Source organism: Pinus tabuliformis, chromosome 6 (assembly GCF_031772625.1).
Source record: "Pinus tabuliformis cultivar Carrire ecotype Pingquan chromosome 6, CPIR1, whole genome shotgun sequence".
Lineage (NCBI taxonomy): Eukaryota > Viridiplantae > Streptophyta > Pinopsida > Pinales > Pinaceae > Pinus > Pinus tabuliformis.
The window spans coordinates 1,896,059,223-1,896,079,101 of NC_142292.1; the positions used below are offsets into that span (position 1 = coordinate 1,896,059,223).

A 19,879-nucleotide genomic window follows, 5' to 3' on the forward strand; every position below is an offset into this window, starting at 1 on the left:
ACGGCTTCCATACAACACTGTAGCCCAAGTCAATTTAAATAATACAGAATGCAACTTGTGTGTAAAATTCGGAATAAGACTTTCATAGAAGGAAACAAGATAACAGTTATGACTTCAAGAAACCATAAATAAATTAACAGTATAACTGTGATTAAGGTCGTAAAATGTCCACGGCTTCCATACAAAGTCCATACAAATGTCCACGGCTTCCATACAACACTGTAGCCCAGAGAGCAACCTGAGTAGCAAGTCTGCGAAGAAGCTTCATAAGGGTTTAGTGAGGCTTTAGAAGAGCCTTCCCCTCCGAGCAGTCGAATATAAAACAAACAATAGCACGAAGCAGAGCACTCAGAACTCAAGCAGAGCACTCAGAACTCTATGAAAGAAAAGAGAAACCCTCATATGCCAAATGAAAAAGATAAAATAGCAGGGACAATAAAAATGCAGCGTTTTTATCTATAAAGCAAACACAGTAACAAGGCAATTGAGAGCAGCTACAGAGAGTTTCGAAAGTTGGTCTGGGCTCATTTCCGCGATGTTCCATTTTCCCTTTGTCTTTCTGCTCGGGGCCGGCTATGCAAGTCAGGGGAGAGCAGCTACAGAGCGTTTTGAGGGCTAAAACAGGCTAAAACAGCCAAAACAGATAGAATGCCATAGAATGCCTAAAACCCTAAACCCTAAAACAGCAAAAATGCCATAGAATGCCTAAAACCCTAAACCCTCAGAAAATTGCTCAAAATACTGCCATAAAATGCCATAGAAAGTTCACAAAATATCCTGTTAGAGATGCTTGTGTTGAAAAACACAGAGTAAAGCTGGTAGGATTAAAAATCCTACCGGTTACAGGCCATGGATGGTCGCCGACCTCCCCCACCTTCCCCACAGCTCGCCAGACCTTCTCCACACCTGCAACGTCCTTTTCCACACTTGCAACACCTGCAACAGGAAGAAAAAAGCCATTAGAAGCCATTAAAGATCACAAAAACAACAAAAACAGCAGAGCTAAACCCTAAAAATGCTATGTTACCTCAAGCTCAGTAGAATGGCGACCGACTCCTCCCCAAACAACAAAATCGCCGAATAAGACCACCACCAGAGAAATGCTAAACAACCGGCATTCCATGTTAAACAACTTGCATTCCAGAACGACCAAGAAATCCAGGCGGAAAAGCACAAGAAAAGCAGAACCGTTGTCCCAGCCAGAAACCCAAAAACTCCATCAAACCTTCGCACCAGCACACGAATAAACGACTCTGCGCGCAACAATACAAACCCTGTCAACCGAACACAACATTCCCCCAACACACATTCTAACCACCATGCGCGCAGGTTACAAGGCCGTCCCGCGCCATCTTCGGCGGGGGGCTTCGCCCAACTACCGGCCCCGAGCAGAAAGACAAAGGGAAAATGGAACATCGTCGAAATGAGCCCAGACCAACCATGTAAATGGCGCGAAGTTCGTGTTTTAATGTTCGAGGTGATAGCCCACACGGCCAACTCCACGGTGGACAGGTGTCGTACCGGAGCCATGTGGGTTGACGCGTGGTATTACGACGTGGCGGGGAGGGTGCACATGTATTGGCGACCCTCCCCTACTTCTAGTTGGTGAAACTTATAAAATGAAATATATATCACTGTGAGAGCTGTACGTGGGGACATGTTTCATTTTCAATTTCTGCTTCTGTTACAAATGGTCCACACCCTCCTCCCCCTTACCTCTATGCTGTTCGTTTCTCTTTTATTGCTTTCCTAACAAACCAGCCCCTTCCCAACAGTAGAAAATACACTTTGATATTCTTCTGGTCAAAGCAGTTTGGGACTTGCTTCCTGCAAATAAATAAATAAATGCAGAGCCTGTGAGCCGAGTTTTGTTTTCCTTTTGCATAATGGGTAGGAAGATATATTTTTATAAAATGCTGCTGCGCTTCAAGTTCTCATGCTTGCTCCTTTTCTTCTTCTTTTGGCTTCGTGCAAGCTTCCTCAGCTCAGGTTTGAAATCCAATAACACCCTTGTTTCTATTTTATAAGTGAAATCAATGGTTGCAGTCTGATAGTCTTTATACCAAATACACTGTTGCAATCTGATGTAAGTGAAATCAATGGTTGCAGTCTGATAATTCTTTATACCAAAATACACTGTTGAAATCTGATGTTTTCACCGGTGAACAATTCAAACTTATACAGGTTTTTAAAAATATTGATGAAAGAAAAATATTGATCAAAAGATATTAGCTCGAGTGATTTGATGAAAAATTTGTTTCTGAGTTGTTTGGTTCATAAAAATATTGATTAAAAGATTTTAGTGTAAGTGGTTTGGTGAAAATTTTGTTTTTTAGTAGAGTAGTTTAAAATTTTCAAAAGCATATTGTGACTGACCCATCTGTAAGATTTATAAAATAGTTGTATTTGATATAAAGTCAATGTGAAATAAACTTAGCCGCCATACAAAATTATAGATTCTCCTAAAATACTCATTCTGATTAATAATAAAAAAACAAATGATATCCTACTTGAGTGGTAGAGGTGCTCTGCATTCTGTCATGTGCTGAGCTGGGTTGATCTCCTTGATAGCTCATGTTTAATAAGTAGTATTTGAAAGTGCAAAATCAGAGGGTTTTTTTTGAATCCCATGAGTGGTTATCCAGGTTAAGATGTATCCATCTTCTGTTTTTTTATTTGAGATCCACTGTTAACCAAAGGCGGAGTAGTTTGAGAAATTAGTTGATGCAAGCTTAGCAAATGCCAGAGTGTCTTGAAAGTATTCAATTGAAATTTGATGGTAGTGATTTAGCTGTGATTTCACTGTACATTCACAGGGAATAACAAATTCATCCTTTCTGTAATTTCACTCGAGTAATCTGGATTCTGCATTTAATGATTATCCATGTTAAATATAGGGTTTTTATAAAGATTTTCAAATTAATTATATTATAAGTGGTTGGTTATGATGTGATTAATTTGAAACACTATTGAAATCAATATAGATTATAAAAATCTAAATTCCAACCTATAGAGTTTGTAATTTAATAAAATAATTTGTAATGTGATTAATAATTTTTTTTTTATCAAAATTTAATATAAATCACAAAAATCTTAAATCAAACGTATAAATTCTATAATTCAATGAAACAAGCTTTGGGACCTTGCTGCAGGGTTTCTTAATGTAGTGGATACTCAGGTAGAAAATGATTCCAACATTTCAGAACAAATCGGAGCAGTGGGCATAGTGAATACAATGACTGTGACAATATACAAGAACCGCAGACTCAAAGCCACCGGTAATTTCAAGATCCTTTACTGGAGAGTAACTTTGCATTTATAAAATATCAGGTTTATTTTTTTACTCAGAAAGCATTGCAAGGTCTAAGAGATAATAGAAAGAATATAGAGAAAACTTTATTCAGAATTTTGATCTCAAAACAAAGTGTAGCAATGAAACTTGAGCCGAATTGTACAACAAAAAATGAAAAATTTGAACAATTATGAGTACAATTTGAAATTAGATGAAACTTGTACAAATAAATTTTAAAAGTCATATGATGGGCAGTTTAAAAATAAAAACGTCATAAAAAAATTCCTTGACGGGTAGGGTCACCCGTCAAATTTAAACCCTGATGGCGAGAATGTTTCCTCCTTTGCAGAATACTGATGCACATGCGGAAGGGCATGATCGTAGTGAGGAGGTGTGAACATCCTGGTAGGTGTTAAAATTCTAAAGCTTTCCTTTAAAGTCATCGCCATAAGTATCCACATGTTTAAAGTTCCACCGGCATGAATGATCATGGAATACGTTTAAACTCCTCCGGTATTAATGGTGTTAGATTTTTTTTTTTTGTGTGGCTCGAATGAGGAATTTTATTTATTTAATAATGCTTTCATAAAAATTTTATGACAAAGTTACCCTTTTTTTTAAATAGTGGGAAAAGCTATTACAATTGAGTGGGATAGCTATGAATGGAATAGCCATTATTCGTTGCGATTTGTAATACTTACTCAAAACAAAACAAAAGTTATACTTACTCAATAACTAATAGGAATATTGACTTAAAATTCTATTTTTAATTTAAATTTTATCTTAAAAGTTAAAGCTATCTATTTATTAATACAGTTTAGTAATTTAGTCGATCAAAAAAGTTATTAGTGATAATATTTTTTTTATAATAATACGGATATTTTATTTATGATTTATTACCTATTAAAATAATGGAAAAAAGTGAAACTCGGCCTGGAGTATGCCGTAAAACTGCTTCTGCTTGGCTAAGAGCTCATCTTCCTCGGACGTAAGGAAACAGGTTAACGGCCCAAGACCCAGAGGCATCTGGCAGGAGTGAGAGCCTGCTCCCGATTACGGACCACCAGCAGGGTTATGCCAGGTGGCGTGGTTTTCCTATTTAACAGTGATGAGTCAAACCCAGCATTCGTGGATAGCAGCCAGAGATGGTTGTCCTCACTGTTGGTTTGACACCTGAGTTGATAGGTTTTACCACCTTCAGAAAAAAAAAAAAATGGAAAAAAGTGAAACATAAATTTATTATGTACATTGTTTTTTACTATGATGTAAAACTTTTTTTTTGTCTCAATAAGTATACTTCTTTCTAGTGTTTAAGAAAACCTTAGACTTAAAAGCATTTTACAAGAGTGAAAACTTGCTCCCTTATGACCACTAATTGGTAATTTCATCATACATGATTTTCCTTGAATAGAGATGTGATGAATCACTTGTATTCATGAATCATAGTAATTTGGCACTAATTCATGATAAAATTTCCCATTATTTAAAAAAAAAAGCTTATTTCTAGTGTTTAAGGAAACCCAAGACTCAAAAGCACTTTGCAAGAGTGAAAGCTTGTCCATCATACATGATTTTCCTTGAATAGAGATGTGATGAATCACTTTGTATTCATGAATCATAGTAATTTGACACTAATTCATGATCAACTTTCCCATTATTTAAAGAAACTCGACACATATGTTAAAAAAAATCAAGTTAAAATATATCTCTTTTTTTTATATTATTATTCATTTTTTTTTCTAGTTCGGTTTCTATTTTATGTTATGGTAAATTATACAAAGCATTTGCATTCCTTTTATAAGCTTAAATTTACTAAAAGGAAACTAACAAAGAAACATAATATACATCATTAATGTGTGGAATTTACATAGGATTGCTACAAGTTTGTTGGAAAAGGGTAACTTGCTACAAAAATTCATATTTAAGTTTCTATAAACATAAGTCCCTTAAATAGTAGAGAGTGAAATACTAATTTCACAAGGAATAGCTAGGTAGTAAACAATATCATCCTTCCATTACTAAGAGTGACTCATCCAACCTAGTTTGATTTTGGTATTGATCAACTAGAAAGTGAACTTAGATCATTAACGAAAACACCAATTATATTACAAGAGACTATTGGAACTGTGAACTGTGATGGAAGTGCAAGAGACCTCTTGGAATTGGAAACCAAGAGTAAAAAAATGTATTAATATAGTACATCATGTGAATAGAATGACATCACATGTTTATCTAATTGGTTGTGTATTTATGCGAGTGTTTAACATGGTATTAGAGTAGGTGTATGTGTGCCTTGACTAGTTATTTGTGAGCCACAATGTCTAGTTTTCTACAACCTCTGTTTTTGTGGTCATCAACCTATTATACTTGCAAGCAATCAAAGATTCCTTGAACGATTTATTTTTTTATCATACAACAACACACATTTTTATTAGAGTCTGGCCACTCAAAGCTTATCAACATTTCCCACATATGTTTGACCTGTTTGTTTACTTGTCAGCTCTGCCATTCTTATCCATTAATTATACAATTATGAATATCCTCTCGGCTAAATTTGAGTTGCGTTCTCTGCCCATAGTCTTGAAATAGTAAGAAAAAGCATTCCTATCAAACTCACTCGTTTCAAAAATCAAGTGTTTTCTATCGTGCCATTTTCCTTTTGTTGTTCATTGTCTCTCCTATATTTGATATCAAATACTCACATTCTATGACATCGCCTTGCAGCGTTGGTATGTCAAGTCATGTTTGACTCCTATTTCTAAGCGATCCTATAGTGACATTGGTCTTGTGCAACCTTATAGATTCAATTATTTAGTTCCAAGGTATTCCCATTCTGTGTGGGATTACCTTAAGTCTGAGTTAGGTGGTTATGCTAACCAGTTCAAGTCACAGTTTTGAGCTCACCCATTATTAAATTTGTTGACGCCACTCTGAGTGAGTTTGTTCATGTATATCCAAAGAAACTAGTTTACAGTAATTCTTTAGTAGCGCGGCAAACATTTTCATTGCCAATAAAGGTTTGTCCTTTCCATGAGAATGTTGGGATTAATGAAAGGAAATTAGGCTCATAAGTTCACACATGCTCATGCAACATGGTGGAATAGCCTAGCATAAAAATTGTACAAGCCATTCTCTTTTCTATTGACAACTCAATCTCGCTTCTGATCTAGTTGCCTTAGAAGGTCATGCGTCCTTATTTTATTGCAAATGAAACTGAACGGATAAAGAATACCAAATTTTTCCCTTGACTTATACCAATGTAGAAGATTAGGATGATTGGAGCATAGGCCACAAGCCCCATTTGTGTGTTATGACACCATCTGATCCCATAGGGGTGAAGTGAAACTCAAAGCCTGGTCCCCGCCATTTGCGAATTCAATTTTAAAATTTGTTGACCTCTTTGTTGGATCATACTTGTAGAATATCAAGACCAAATTTGACCCTATAGAAAGTGTGCCCAAAGACATTCATTGGAAATCTTAGTTTACCTTTTATTGAAAGTTTAGTGGTAGTTGATGAAAAGGCAACAATAAAATCCTAATTTAATTTTTTCATTGAATTAAATTGGGAATAAAATTGTAATTCCACATCTCATGACAACTTGTATTAGTTAACTAAGTTAATTTGACATAGTTGGCTCAATTAAAATGAGTCGAGGGTCTACCTAGATTCATGTAGAGTGTCTCCTACATTTAGGAGCACTAGTTGAGTGTATTTTGAGTTGTAATTAATTAATTCAGTCTAACAGTGTTAAAGTTAGTTAAACTAGTTCCAACTGTTGGAGGAACTAGTGGGAGGTCTAGTAGTGTCGTGGCGCCTGCACTCCAAGTGGACTTGATCCAAAAATGTAAAAGGTATTATAGACTTTATGTGAAGCTTGCTTATGTTACTTAGTGCAACGGATTGAAAAGATTGCGAATAACATAAACACAGAAGCAAATTGAAACATAAACATACACATCAACACAACGACAATTTGATAATGGAGTTCACCAGACTTCCTGGCTACCTCTTCGGGTCCTTAGCTTCCAATGCGACCGCTTTATTAGTCTTCAAAATTCTTTTACAGACATGAGTCAAAAACAAGGACTCAAATGAGAAAAAGGATCTGACCATCGCATTTAGCTCGAAATTTCGAGTCAAACGAGTATAAACTTGCCCATATTTGGCCTATGTGCCCTCCAAACCCCCTGGAATGTGCAAAACCACCTATGCCTTCTGCAAAACCACTTTCCATTGACACAAACTACCCTTTGTGTTATGGAAACCACCTCGGTCCTTGCGCCCTGGATTTGGCAGGTTCGGCTCTGCACTAGGTTAAAAGTATTTTGGTTTGACTCTGTTTCAGGTCTGAACGTATGGGCATATTGGCTAGCCCAAAGCTGTAAAGGCATGGTATATATTACAATGTTGGAGGTCAGCGGGTCGAAACCTCTGCCCGACACTCCGACGTTTTGATATGGGTTGATATACATATATAGTAACACATATCTGCATTAAACTTTGGGTGACATGTATCTACGCACTCTGTTGGCTTATCCATTGGATATATGCTAATATATACCATATATGGTTGTCTGTTGCGGTGGATGTGGGATAATTTTGTAACCAAATAAGGGGTCTGACAGCTGTGGGGTTGACCCTGGTCAACGACCCTTTTTTCCGGCGCCTTCAATCTTACAACAATAATTATAAAATCAACAAATCCGTTAAAAAGCACCTTTGTAGCCCGACCGGTGAGCGGATTTCGGTGAAGTCTTGGTAGTTTCGGGAGGTCAAGGGTTCGACTCCCCTTGACCCCAATTTTTTGGGATTTCATAACAACATTGGGCAAATCCCGGCTAACACGTGTCAGCACCAGATTGGCCCATTCTCTCCAACCATGTGCCACCACGTCACTACTTCTGCTGACATCATCCAAGACGGGTGGCATGTTCCCGGGATGCCACGTCCTGCTGATGTCACCTTGCGTTCACCGTTGACTTTGACTTTGACCTATTGGCTTTGAATTTTTGACTTTTTTTCCATTTGCCCTAATTTTTCCCGAAAACTTTGACTGGCCATAACTTCTTAATCCGAACCCAAATTTACACGTTGTTCACACTGTTGGAATCATATCGACGAGCACTTCGATTTGATTCAAATTTCAAATGAAATTTGAATACTTTTATCTGGAGGCAAAATTGAATCCATTTTGGATCACTCCTCCGAAAGCTTTTGGACCACCAAAAGTTTGGTTTTAGCTATCGAGTAAGTGACGCTAAACTTCCTTCACTTTTCCAATCTTGATCCGTCGTGCCTTACTTGGATTTGTACCTTTGAGTCCAACTCGAAGATACTCAACCTTTCCTCGTCGCGAAATCCTTATCTTCCTGTCAAGAACTATGTCCTCAAATTTTATAATTATTTTAAAATTAATTTAATTTTGACTAAAACTTTAGTTCAATTTAATTTTAATCATTAGATTTAATCTTAAATTTTAATTTTTCTAGTTTAATTAATTATAATTAATAATGAAATAATAAGTCTATAAGCATTTATACTTTGGAATAATCATTAAAAAATATTGCTTAGTGATTATTATTAATTAATTATTTTTTAATTTCAAGTTAAATTCTAACAAAAGTTAAAAAATTACAAATTTTATTTAATTTTAAAACATTAAATTCATTTTTTTTTTCAAATATTAAAAATTAATAGATATTAATTAATAATAGAAAGAAATAATAAGTTTTGTCCAAAATCATCAATATATATTAGTTATTATTTATTATTGTATTTTAGTCATTCATTATAAAAATTATAATAATTCAGACAACCTATTAAATATTGTTATTAAACATTAGTTACCACATCTAATTATTAAACATCATGAATTATCAATAAACGAGAATTTATTTATTAACAATTAATCTACGAATTAGCTTGCATAAAATTTAAAAAAAAAAATTAGTAATCTTTAAAAAAAACAAGAGATTAAAATTAAAACTAAAACTAAATTAAAATCATTATCAAATTAAAAATTAAAACTAAAAACTGAATTAAATCATTATCAATTAATTCATGCACCTTCCTTCAAAACTTGTCGGCTTCCATTCATTCACATCCTAGCGCTCACCTTTATTTATTGATGCTATTGAGTTCTAACGTATTCACTCATGGATCTATCCTGATGATGAACCACAGAGGATTGCTCAAAACGTCCATTCCAAAAATATGAATGCGATGGCTGCAGAAGATAAAACCACACAAAATATAAATTGCAGAAGCATCAAATCAATAGTTTTTTTTTTATCATTTTACCTTTTTACTCCAAAAATATTGAATCCTACTGGTTCTTATAAAGTTGACTTTTGTTATACATCTTTGGTTGGAGGCCCATCTTTTACCTCAAAATTTCTCTAATGATGATGTCGTTGAAAAACAAGAACCTATAATGGATGAGCCTATGCTCGATGTTAATGGCTCGATGGATCCTCTTGATCCACCTCCTTGTGACCCCTCTAACTCAAATAAAAGACCACTATGGCTCTAGGATACTCTTCAAGATCCAAAAAAACATTATTTCCGTAGAGGAACATTTCGAGAAAGTAAGTACCCTAAAAAATATCAAGGATACTTGGTTTCCATGAGTACTACCATTCAAACTAAACTATGAACTTTTGAAAAAGCTGTAAACGACAAGATACGGCAAGATGCTATGACCGAGGAGAATGATTCAATCATGAAGAATGATGTATGGGATGTGGTGCCTAGACCCAAGGACAAGTCTGTGGTCACTTCAAAATGGATCTGCAAAACGAAACATTGAGTTGATGGAGGGGATGAAAAATATAAGGAAAGGTTCTTAGCTCGTGGTTTCTCTCAAAAGGAAGGAGCTAACTATGATGAAATATTTGCACTAGTTTCTTGCTACACCACTATCTGATCCATAATTGTATATGTTTCAATGAACTCACACTTCCTAGAACTATGTGCTTTGTTTCTGCAACTATCAGCGTCCTCCCTTGCATGCTGAAACCGAGCAGTGCAGAGACACACCAACCTTCCTTGCCTGCTGAAACTCCACAGTGCGGAGAGACACCAACATCCCTTGCCTACTGAAACCCCGCAGCCTATAGAGGCCCTAGCCAACAGTACTCTCCAGAAATGCGCAGAGCAGTCTAGCTACACTACACTCAGAAATTGCGTAGAGGTGTCCTCCCCGGACCCCTGTCTCACAACAGTGCATTGAGTCTGAAAACTGCGTAGTGTTGTCCAAGTTGTCTTGTCAGTCTTGCATGTAGAAATTATGGAGATGGGCCTCCCAGGGCCTCATTTCGGAAGTAGTCACTGTTCACTGAAATTGCGTAGATCTACCACTCAGTGACTACAAGAAAAGGTGACATGCTAAAATTGCTTCCAAGGAGTTGAGGAGAAGGACCAAGGAATTGAGTAATGGAAAAGATCAGGACCGCATGCAAACTCTGTCAAATGCATGATCATCTTGAGGGTAAGTATGGTAAGTATGCAACATCTTTCGAAACACACTTCTTAGTTGATTTTGCAGGACTACTTGTCATTGTCATATCACCCTGTCCTCAATAACATGCAAGTGCGCAAACATGAAAAGTCATCTTATGTGTCTCTTCTACATGTCTTGCTTCTTTATGACTTGTTCGACTAACTATCATCTTTCACATGTTGATTGCTATGTCATGCTTGCGACCTCGTTCTAATTCAAGGTTGTGTTTGAGTTGTGCTATGTAAATTTATTGCACTCACACATGATTTTGTATGCGTTGTCACGCGTGCATCGTCGCGGTCATTCAACGATCTATCATAAGTGTCGCACTTGTCGCTCGCACCATCGGTCAGTCACATTGAGTATATGGTGTTTTGATGGTTTGAGTTTTCTTGTTTTTGAGTCATGTTGAGTGCGTGTTCGCAAGGTCGTGTATGCACAAGTTCAATTGCTCACACACTTAGTCATTTTGTTGAAATTCTGACGACTGGATCGCCCTCTAACAGTCAGACCTTCGTTGAGCTGCTTTACGCAGTTTCAACCCTCAGTGACCATGTACTACTACCCAGAATTGTGCAGAGGTTGAGGTTGTCTCCTAGGTAGCCTGCACAGCACAATCCTAAAATACACTAAACCGACTGTCATACAGAACAACGCAGAAGTTCCTCAGCAAGTCATCTCAATCTGCGCTGCCTGCAAGAAAATCAACCAACCCTCCCACTAGTCAACTGGAGAGTCTGACTGGGAAATAACCTCGGAACTCACTCCCCTAAAAAATTGTGAAAAAGTTGTAGAACTTACCTGCTCTGATGACTGAGAAAACTAGGCATATGGGTCAGACAGACACCAAGTGTCCATCCATGTCTCACCTCCAGAATTGCGTAGTTTTTCCATCCAGTCACCCACTCAGCCGGTGCGTTGCTCACCCAGAAAACTGCGCAGATTTCTGAGCAAGCACATCAGCAGCCCAACATCCCGCTCAGCTCAGAAGCTGCGCAGAGGTGTTCCGTAGGTTAGCCTCCCAGCAATTGCGTAGTTTTTTACTCTAACAACCCCATAGCTAGTTGTGATCTCCCTATAGGAATTGTGGTGTTTTTGTTTCCAAGCCTCCTGAAGCCCACAACGATCTCCCTCCAGGAATTGCATGGTTTTTGTTGCTAAGGCCCTCTGCTGCCCGAACTGCTTCCCTCTAGAAATTGCGTAGATCTTCCCTCCAGTCGAGCCCAATCCTGTGGACAATCACTATTGATCCAGATTGTCCATCTCAGTCTCCTAGTGACCTCTATGCAGTTGTCACCAACAATGCCCTGAGCTTGAATTCCAGCTTGAAACTTTGCCCACGAAGTTTCACAGCCTTGTCTTCTCTCCCGATCAACTACATCCAAAAGCTAACAATCACTCATCATGGTAGACTAGGAGATTTATTGATTTGATGTTGTCTCATCATGAGTGATTGCAGATACAGGTACATGAACAGAAATGACATGACAAAGGATGGGATGAACAAGGAGAGTACATGCACAAGGATGTGTTTGCAAATGGATGAACGAACGATGCATGTGAGTATATGTGTTCGCGAACAGATGACCATGCGAATATGTGTTCATGAATGGACGAATAGACGAAAATGCAAGGATGTTTTCGTGGATGGATAGACAAGCAAACATGAGAGGAGATATTTTTGTGAAAGGACGGACATGTCAAACATGCCAAAGTACAAGTGAGGAGATACACGCACATGCAACATCAAGCAAACCCAATAACCATCGAGGACTCTGCACACCTTGTCATGTTGAGGTGAAGCTGTGATACACCAAGAGGACATCCATCACTTAGCAGCATTGCAACTCGACATGCGCACCAGCAGTAGAATGAACATACCAACACTGTCTTCTCAAGTCGTGTCATGATTCATGTCAGCCACATCACTACTATGGGCCATATTTTTGTCAACCAATATAATCTAATGCGGAAGTCCAAGAGACCCACCTGTAATCTAAAGAGTCATGTAATCTGAAAAGTCATGAAAGTCAAATAGTCATGAGTGAAGTCGAACAGTCACAAGGGCTAGTTTCACCCTTGGCTATAAATATCCCCTCATTTGTATATGCAAAGGACATTTTCACCTTGGCTCCTATGACATATCCTTGAGAGTCTATAATATTTTCCTTGAGGAGTGAGTAGTGGCTCCAACGCCCCACCTACGGGGTTAGTGATGTATGGTGTATCATTGTGTCTTGGAACTGTAGCTTAATTTAGAAGCTTGTTAACAAGACAACACGTTTTCACACATGGGTTGTAACTATTCGTAAGATTAATCTTGAACACTTGTAATACATGTTTCTTTAACCTATGTTTAACACTTGAATTCATTCAACTGTTCTACTATATATATTAATGAAAACGTGTTGTATAAGTTGTTAACATTGTCTTGTCCGTGTTGGTTACCTCCCGGGACATCAGATAGAACCTTTCATGTAAACTTTCTATAGCGACTGTCGCACTTGCGCAGATTGACCCGCTGAGTGTTGTACATGTTATCTTTCCTTGTGTGTTGTGACTGCCACATTCATGTGGATTACTCCTTCAGAAGTTGTGCATGTCCTATTGTGTTGTGTGTTTCTAATAGAGTTGGGGCTTCCTCCCATCTGACTTGAGACTCACTCCCACCCCCTCTCTCTGCTCTAAAATAACCTTGACACAAGTAACACTAGCACTCACCAAGCACACTCACCTCAATGTTCAAAGACAAAGCATACCACTCTCCTGTGCTAACAAGCAAGAGCTAAGGCATATCTTTAAGATAATGGAAACCAAGCCATCATACTAGATGGGACTCCTAAACCAAATCGTGTGAGGTCTTGTTGGGAGTTCATACTGGGGAGATCCCATGATGTTGGCAGGTCTAGCTCATCCATAAGAGGTTCTTCTTGTTTTTCAACAACATCATCATTAGAGAAATTTTGAGGTAGAAAATGGGCCTAAAACCAAAAATATACAACAAAAATAAACTTTATAAGAACTAATAGGATTCAATATTTTTGGAGTAAAATGATTCAAGGTATGTCTATTGGACAGACATTTCAGAGGGTGAACTATAACAAACTTTATAATAGATGTGCGAAGATTCAACACAGATTTTGAGGACTCAGCTTGTCATCTAGCCCTCCTTTTGGCACCAAAATGTTGATGATGTTGGACCCACCAACATCAGGGGATCTCCCGGGTATGACGTCCCAACTTGACCTCACACCATTTGGTGTAGGAGTCACATTCGCTACAATGGCCCGATTTCCTTTATCTTAAAGATATGCCTTAGCTCTTTCTTGTCAGCACAAGAAAGTGGTATTTTTTGTCTTTGAACAGTGAGGTTCACGTGCCTCATTAGTGCTAGTGTTACTTGTGTTAAGGTTCTTTCAATGCAGAGAGAAAGGGTGGGGGTGAGTCTCAAGTTAGATGGGAGGAAGCCCCAACTCTGTTAGAGACACACAACACAACAAGACATGCATAGCTTCCAGAGGAGCAATCCACATGGATGCGGCAGGCACAACACACAAGGGAAGATAACACGTACAACACTTAGTAGGTCAATCTGCACAAGTGTGACGATCGTTATAGCAAGTATACGTGAAAGGTTCTGTCTGATGTCCGGGGAGGTAACCCACACGAGCAGGACAACATTAACAACTTATACAACACATTTTCGTTAATATATGTATTAGAACAGTTGAATGAATTCAAGTGTTAAACACAGGTTAAAGAAACATGTATTACAAGTGTTCAAGATTAATCTTATAAATAGTTACAACACATGTGTGAAAATGTGTTAGCCTGTTAACAAGGTTCTGAATTAAGTGAAAGTTTCAAGACACGTCGATACACCATACATCACTAACCCTGTAGGTGGGGCATTGGAGCCACTACTCACTCCTCAAAGGAAATATTAGAAACTCTCAAGGCTATGTGTGAGGAGCCAAGGTGAAAAAGTCCTTTGCCTGTACAAATGAGGGGTTATTTATAGCCAAGGGTGAAACTGGCCCTTGTGACTGTTTGACTTCCCTCATGACTATTTGACTTTCATGACATTTCTCTTGGACTTCCATGTTACAAGTGGGTCTCTTGAACTTCCACATTAGATTACATTGATTAACAATAGTATGGCCCACAATAGTGATGTGTTCGACATGACTCATGACACGACTCGACATGACAGTGCTGGTATGTTCATGTTACTACTGGTGTGCATGTAGAGGTGTAGTGTTGTTGAGTGATGGATGTCCTCTTGGTGTATCACAACTTCACCTCCGCATGACAAGGTTTGCGGAGTCCTCGATGGTCATTGTGTTCGCTTGATGTTGCATGTGCGCGTTGCTCCTTGCTTGTACATTGGCATGTTTGACATGTCCATCCTTTCGCGATAATATATCCTCGCATGTTCAGTCATCTATCTATCTACGAACACATCCTCCATTCATGAACACATCTCCTCACATGCATCGTTCGTTCGTCCGTTTGTGAACACATCCTTTTGCATGTACTCTCCTTGTTCATCCCATTCGTCGTTGCATCATGTATGTTCATGTACCTATATCTACAATCACTCATGACGAGATGACATCAAATCCATAAACCTCAGAGTCTACCATGATGCATGATTGTTCACTTTCAGATGCAGGTGACCAGCAAAGAGGACAAGGTTGCGAAACTACACGGGGCAAGTTTCAAGATAGGATGCAAGCTCATGGCACTGCTGGTAAAAATTGCACATAGGTCACTGGGAGACTGAGATGGATAATCCGGATTGGCTGGAGGAAATATTTGCAAAATTTCTGGAGCGAAGCAATTCGAGCAGTAGAGGAGTTTGGCAGCAAAAACTGCGCAATTCCTAAAGGGAGCTGATGTGGACTTCAGGAGACTTGGTAGCAAAAACTACACAATTCCTAAGGGAGCTGACAGTGGGCTGCTGGGTTGCTAGAGAAAAAAAAATTGTAATTGCTACTAGGCTAACCTGCTAAAAACCTCTGCGCAGTTTCTGAGCTGAGCAGTTTATAGGATTGCTCAAAAATCTCTGCAATTTTCTGGGTGAGCAGTCCGTCGGCTGACTGGGTGACTGGCTGGAAAAACTGCGCAATTCTAGAGGGGAGATAGGGACGGACACTAGGTGTCTATCTAGCCTGTCTGTGCAGTTTTCTCAGTCAGTGAAGCGGGAAAGGTTTGCAGCTTCTACGCAATATTTGTAAGCGGGAAAGGTTTGCAGCTTCTACGCAATATTTGGGGGAGTGACTCCTGGGGTCACTACCTGGTCAAACTCTCTAGTTGACCACCAAGAGGGTTGGTTGATTTGCTTGCCGGTAGTGTAGATTGAGATGTATTGCTGAGGAACTTCTGCGTTGTTCTTGGTGACAATCAAGACAATCAGTCTGGTTGATTTCTGGATTGCACTATGCAGGCTGCTTAGGAGATAACCTCAAGCTCCACGCAATTGTGGGCAGCCGTACATGTTCACTGAGAGATGAAACTATGCAATGCAACTCAAAGAAGGTCTGTTTGCTGGAGGGTGATTCGGTTGTTATTATGCTATATTTTTTTTCTTTAGATCAAAAAAACCTTTAAATAAACATAAATGGTGAGATAAACGATTGTCCATATTTATTTATAACATGTGTATAAGTAATATTTGTTACGAAATCTTAACCGTTTATTTAATTAAAGTTCAGACGGCTGCGATCCACTAGTTTATGTGTCCGTTCCTCATTCAAACTGAGCACAAAACACTAAATCATAATCATGCAAACCAAGTTTGAAGCTCAAGGAAATAAAGAATAATTATTATACATAAAAAAAAATGTGTCATATGCAGAAATTATACAATAACAAATGCCCAACGAATATGGGCTTTTTCCACTCTCTGGTGTACAGAAAAAAAGAATATCGCACTCAAAAAATAACCAGCAGCAGCCCTAGCTCGAAATGACATGAATGAATCCCATCACCATATATATGTAACTAATCCACCACACTCCATTTCCTCCTTGAACAATATTGAATGGCTATTTCACATCGTTCTAATAATGACGATGGAGATGATAACGGATGGAGGTACGCTTAAAGAAGGAATGCAGCTCCTCCAACCAAGGCGGTCCCAAAGATTGCCATCTTCCCTAAACTGGTGGTAGAGACAGCCCCGCTGCTAAGGTTCGGTGGGGAAGCGGTGTCTGGGCCTTGAGCCGAAGGGCCAGAAGCTAGAGGTTGAACTGTGGGAGAGGAGGCTGAGCTTGGTGGGGTGGCCACTTCGGAAGGAGCAAAAGCGGGAGAAGAAACAGTTGGGGAAGTCGCAGGAGGAGGCGAAGCCGGTGATGGCGCTGCTGGAGATTGAACCGGCGACGCGTTGGGAGCTGTTGCAATGGGCGACGGTGCTGGTGCCCGTGCGGGAGAGGCTGAGCTCACCAATCCCAGCACGAAAACCAAGCAGAGAAGTGTATTGAATCCAGCCATATTATGTAGAAATAGCAGTTCTGAAAGGATACTAGTGCAAATGTGTGTCACCGAAAGTGTATAGAGTCAATCTTTTCGCTTCCACAGAAATGAAGTATGTCAAAGATGAACTATGTGAAGGACGGGGGAGAGGATGATATATAGGTGTTGTGGCGAAGTCGGCTTCCGAGAATTAGGGATTCATTTTTGACACGCTTTTTCAAACCCCTTTATTTCGGTGAAGCAACGCCGATCATTTCATCTGTTAGTCTTTGGCTGCGGTTTTATCCGCGTCCCTGCTGAACAGCACCTTTAGTTGTTGGAACTTGGCACCGACCATTTCCTCTGAGCATACAGCTGTCACTAGGAGCGTACATTACGAAGTGATCCGTTCCACTACGTCTTCATTGAAAGTGACGTATGAGTTTTTCTAAAAGCAACAGTGTTATAATAGACGATTGGTTAAACGGCTATGGCGAGAATGTTTCCTGCTTGGCAGAATACTGATGCACATGCGGAAGGGCATGGTCGTAGTGATGAGGTGTTAACATCCGGGTAGCTTCTAAAGCTTTCCTTTAAAGTCATCGCCAAAAGTATCCACATGTTTAAACTTCCACCGGCATGAATGATCATGGAATACGTTTAAACTCCGCTATTAATGGTGTTAGATATTTTGCTCGAATGCGGAATTTTATTTATTTAATAATGTTTTAATACAAATTTTACAACACAGTTACGTTTTTTCTAAATAGTGGGAAAAGCTATTATAATTGAGTGGGATAGCTATGAATGGAATAGCCTTCGTTGCGATTTGTAATACTTACTCAAAACAAAACAAAAGTTATATTTACTCATTAACTAATAGGAATATTGACTTAAAATTCTATTTTTTAATTTAAACTTTATCCTAAAAGTTAAAGTTATTTATTTATTAATAGTCGATAAAAAAGCCATTAGTGATAATTTTTTTATAATAATATGGATATTTTATTTATGATTTAGTACGTATTAAAATAATGGAAAAAAGTGAAACATAAATTTATGATGTACATTGTTTTTGTAATATGATGCAAATTTTTTTTTTGTCTCAATAAGTATTCTTCTTTCTAGTGTTTAAGGAAACCCCCGACTCAATAGCATTTTACAAGAGTGAAAGCTTGCTCCCTTATGACCACTAATTGGTAATTTCATCATACATCATTTTCCTTGAATAGAGATGTGATGAATCACTTTGTATTCATGAATCATAGTAATTTGGCACTAATTCATGATAAACTTTACCGTTATTTAAAGGAAAATCTTATTTCTAGTGTTTAAGGAAACCCAAGACTCAAAAGCATTTTGCAAGAGTGAAAGCTTGTCCATCATACATGATTTTCCTTGAATAGAGATGTGATGAATCACTTTGTATTCATGATTCATAGTAATTTGACACTAATTCATGATCAACTTTCCCATTATTTAAAGAAAGTCGACACATATGTTAAAAAAATAAAGTTAAAATATATCTCTTTTTTTATATTATTAGTATTATATTATTATTCATTTTATTTTTTCTAGTTTGATTTCTATTTTATGTTATGGTAAATTATACAAAGCATTTGCATTCCTTTTAAAAGCTTAAATTTACTAAAAGGAAACTAACAAAGAAACATAATATACATCATTAACATGTGGAATTTACATAGGATTGCTACAAGTTTGTTGGAAAGGGTTAACTTGCAACAAAAATTCATATTGAAGTTTCTATATACATATGCCCCTTAAATAGTAGAGAGTGAAATACTAATTTCACAAGGAATAGCTAGGTAGTGAACAATATCATCCTTCCATTGCTAAGAGTGACTCATCCAACCTAGTTTGATTTTGGTATTGATCAACTAGAAAGTGAAATTAGAAAATTAACCAAAACACCAATTATATTACAAGAGACTATTGGAACTGTGAACTGTGATGGAAGTGCAAGAGACCTCTTGGAATAGGAAACCAAGAGTAAAAAAATGTATTAATATAGTACATCATGTGAATAGAATGACATCACATGTTTATCTAATTGGTTGTGTATTTATGTGAGCGTTTAACATGGTATTAGAGTAGGTGTATGTATGCCTTGACTAATTATTTGTGAGCCACACTGTCTAGTTTTCTACAACCTCTATTTTTGTGGTCATCAACCTATTATACTTGCAAGCAATCAAAGATTCCTTGAACGATTTATTTTTTATCATACAACAACACACATTTTTATTAGAGTCTGGCCACTCAAAGCTTATCAACATTTCCCATGTATGTTTAACCTGTTTGTTTCTCATCTCTTCCATTCTTAGCCATCAATTATGTCATTCACGTTTACAATTATGAATATCCTCTCGGCTAAATTTGAGTTGACTTCTCGGCCCATATTCTTGAAATAGTAAGAAAAAGCATTCCTATCAAACTCACTCGTTTCAAAAATCAAGTGTTTTCTATCGTGCCATTTTCCTTTTGTTGTTCATTGTCTCTCCTATATTTGGTATCAAATACACACATTCTATGACATCGCCTTGCATCGTTGGTATGTCAATTCATGGTTGATTCCTATTTCTAAGCGATCCTATAGTGACATTGGT

The 19,879-nt window shown here is 37.9% G+C and overlaps 1 protein-coding gene across 1 annotated transcript; it reads right to left on the reverse strand.

The window, feature by feature from the left end:
- Window positions 1-16,608: 16,608 nt before the first annotated feature.
- Window positions 16,609-17,389, reverse strand: LOC149266762 (uncharacterized). The gene has a single exon (XM_089397374.1). The coding sequence runs from the start codon at window positions 17,289-17,291 to the stop codon at window positions 16,902-16,904; it is 390 nt and encodes a 129-aa protein (XP_089253500.1). The 5' UTR covers window positions 17,292-17,389; the 3' UTR covers window positions 16,609-16,901.
- Between the last annotated feature and the right edge of the window lie 2,490 nt (window positions 17,390-19,879).

Coding starts and splice junctions, on each gene's coding strand:
- LOC149266762 (XM_089397374.1), bottom strand. CDS start 17,291: ATGGCTGGATTCAATACACTTCTCTGCTTGGTTTTCGTGCTGGGATTG.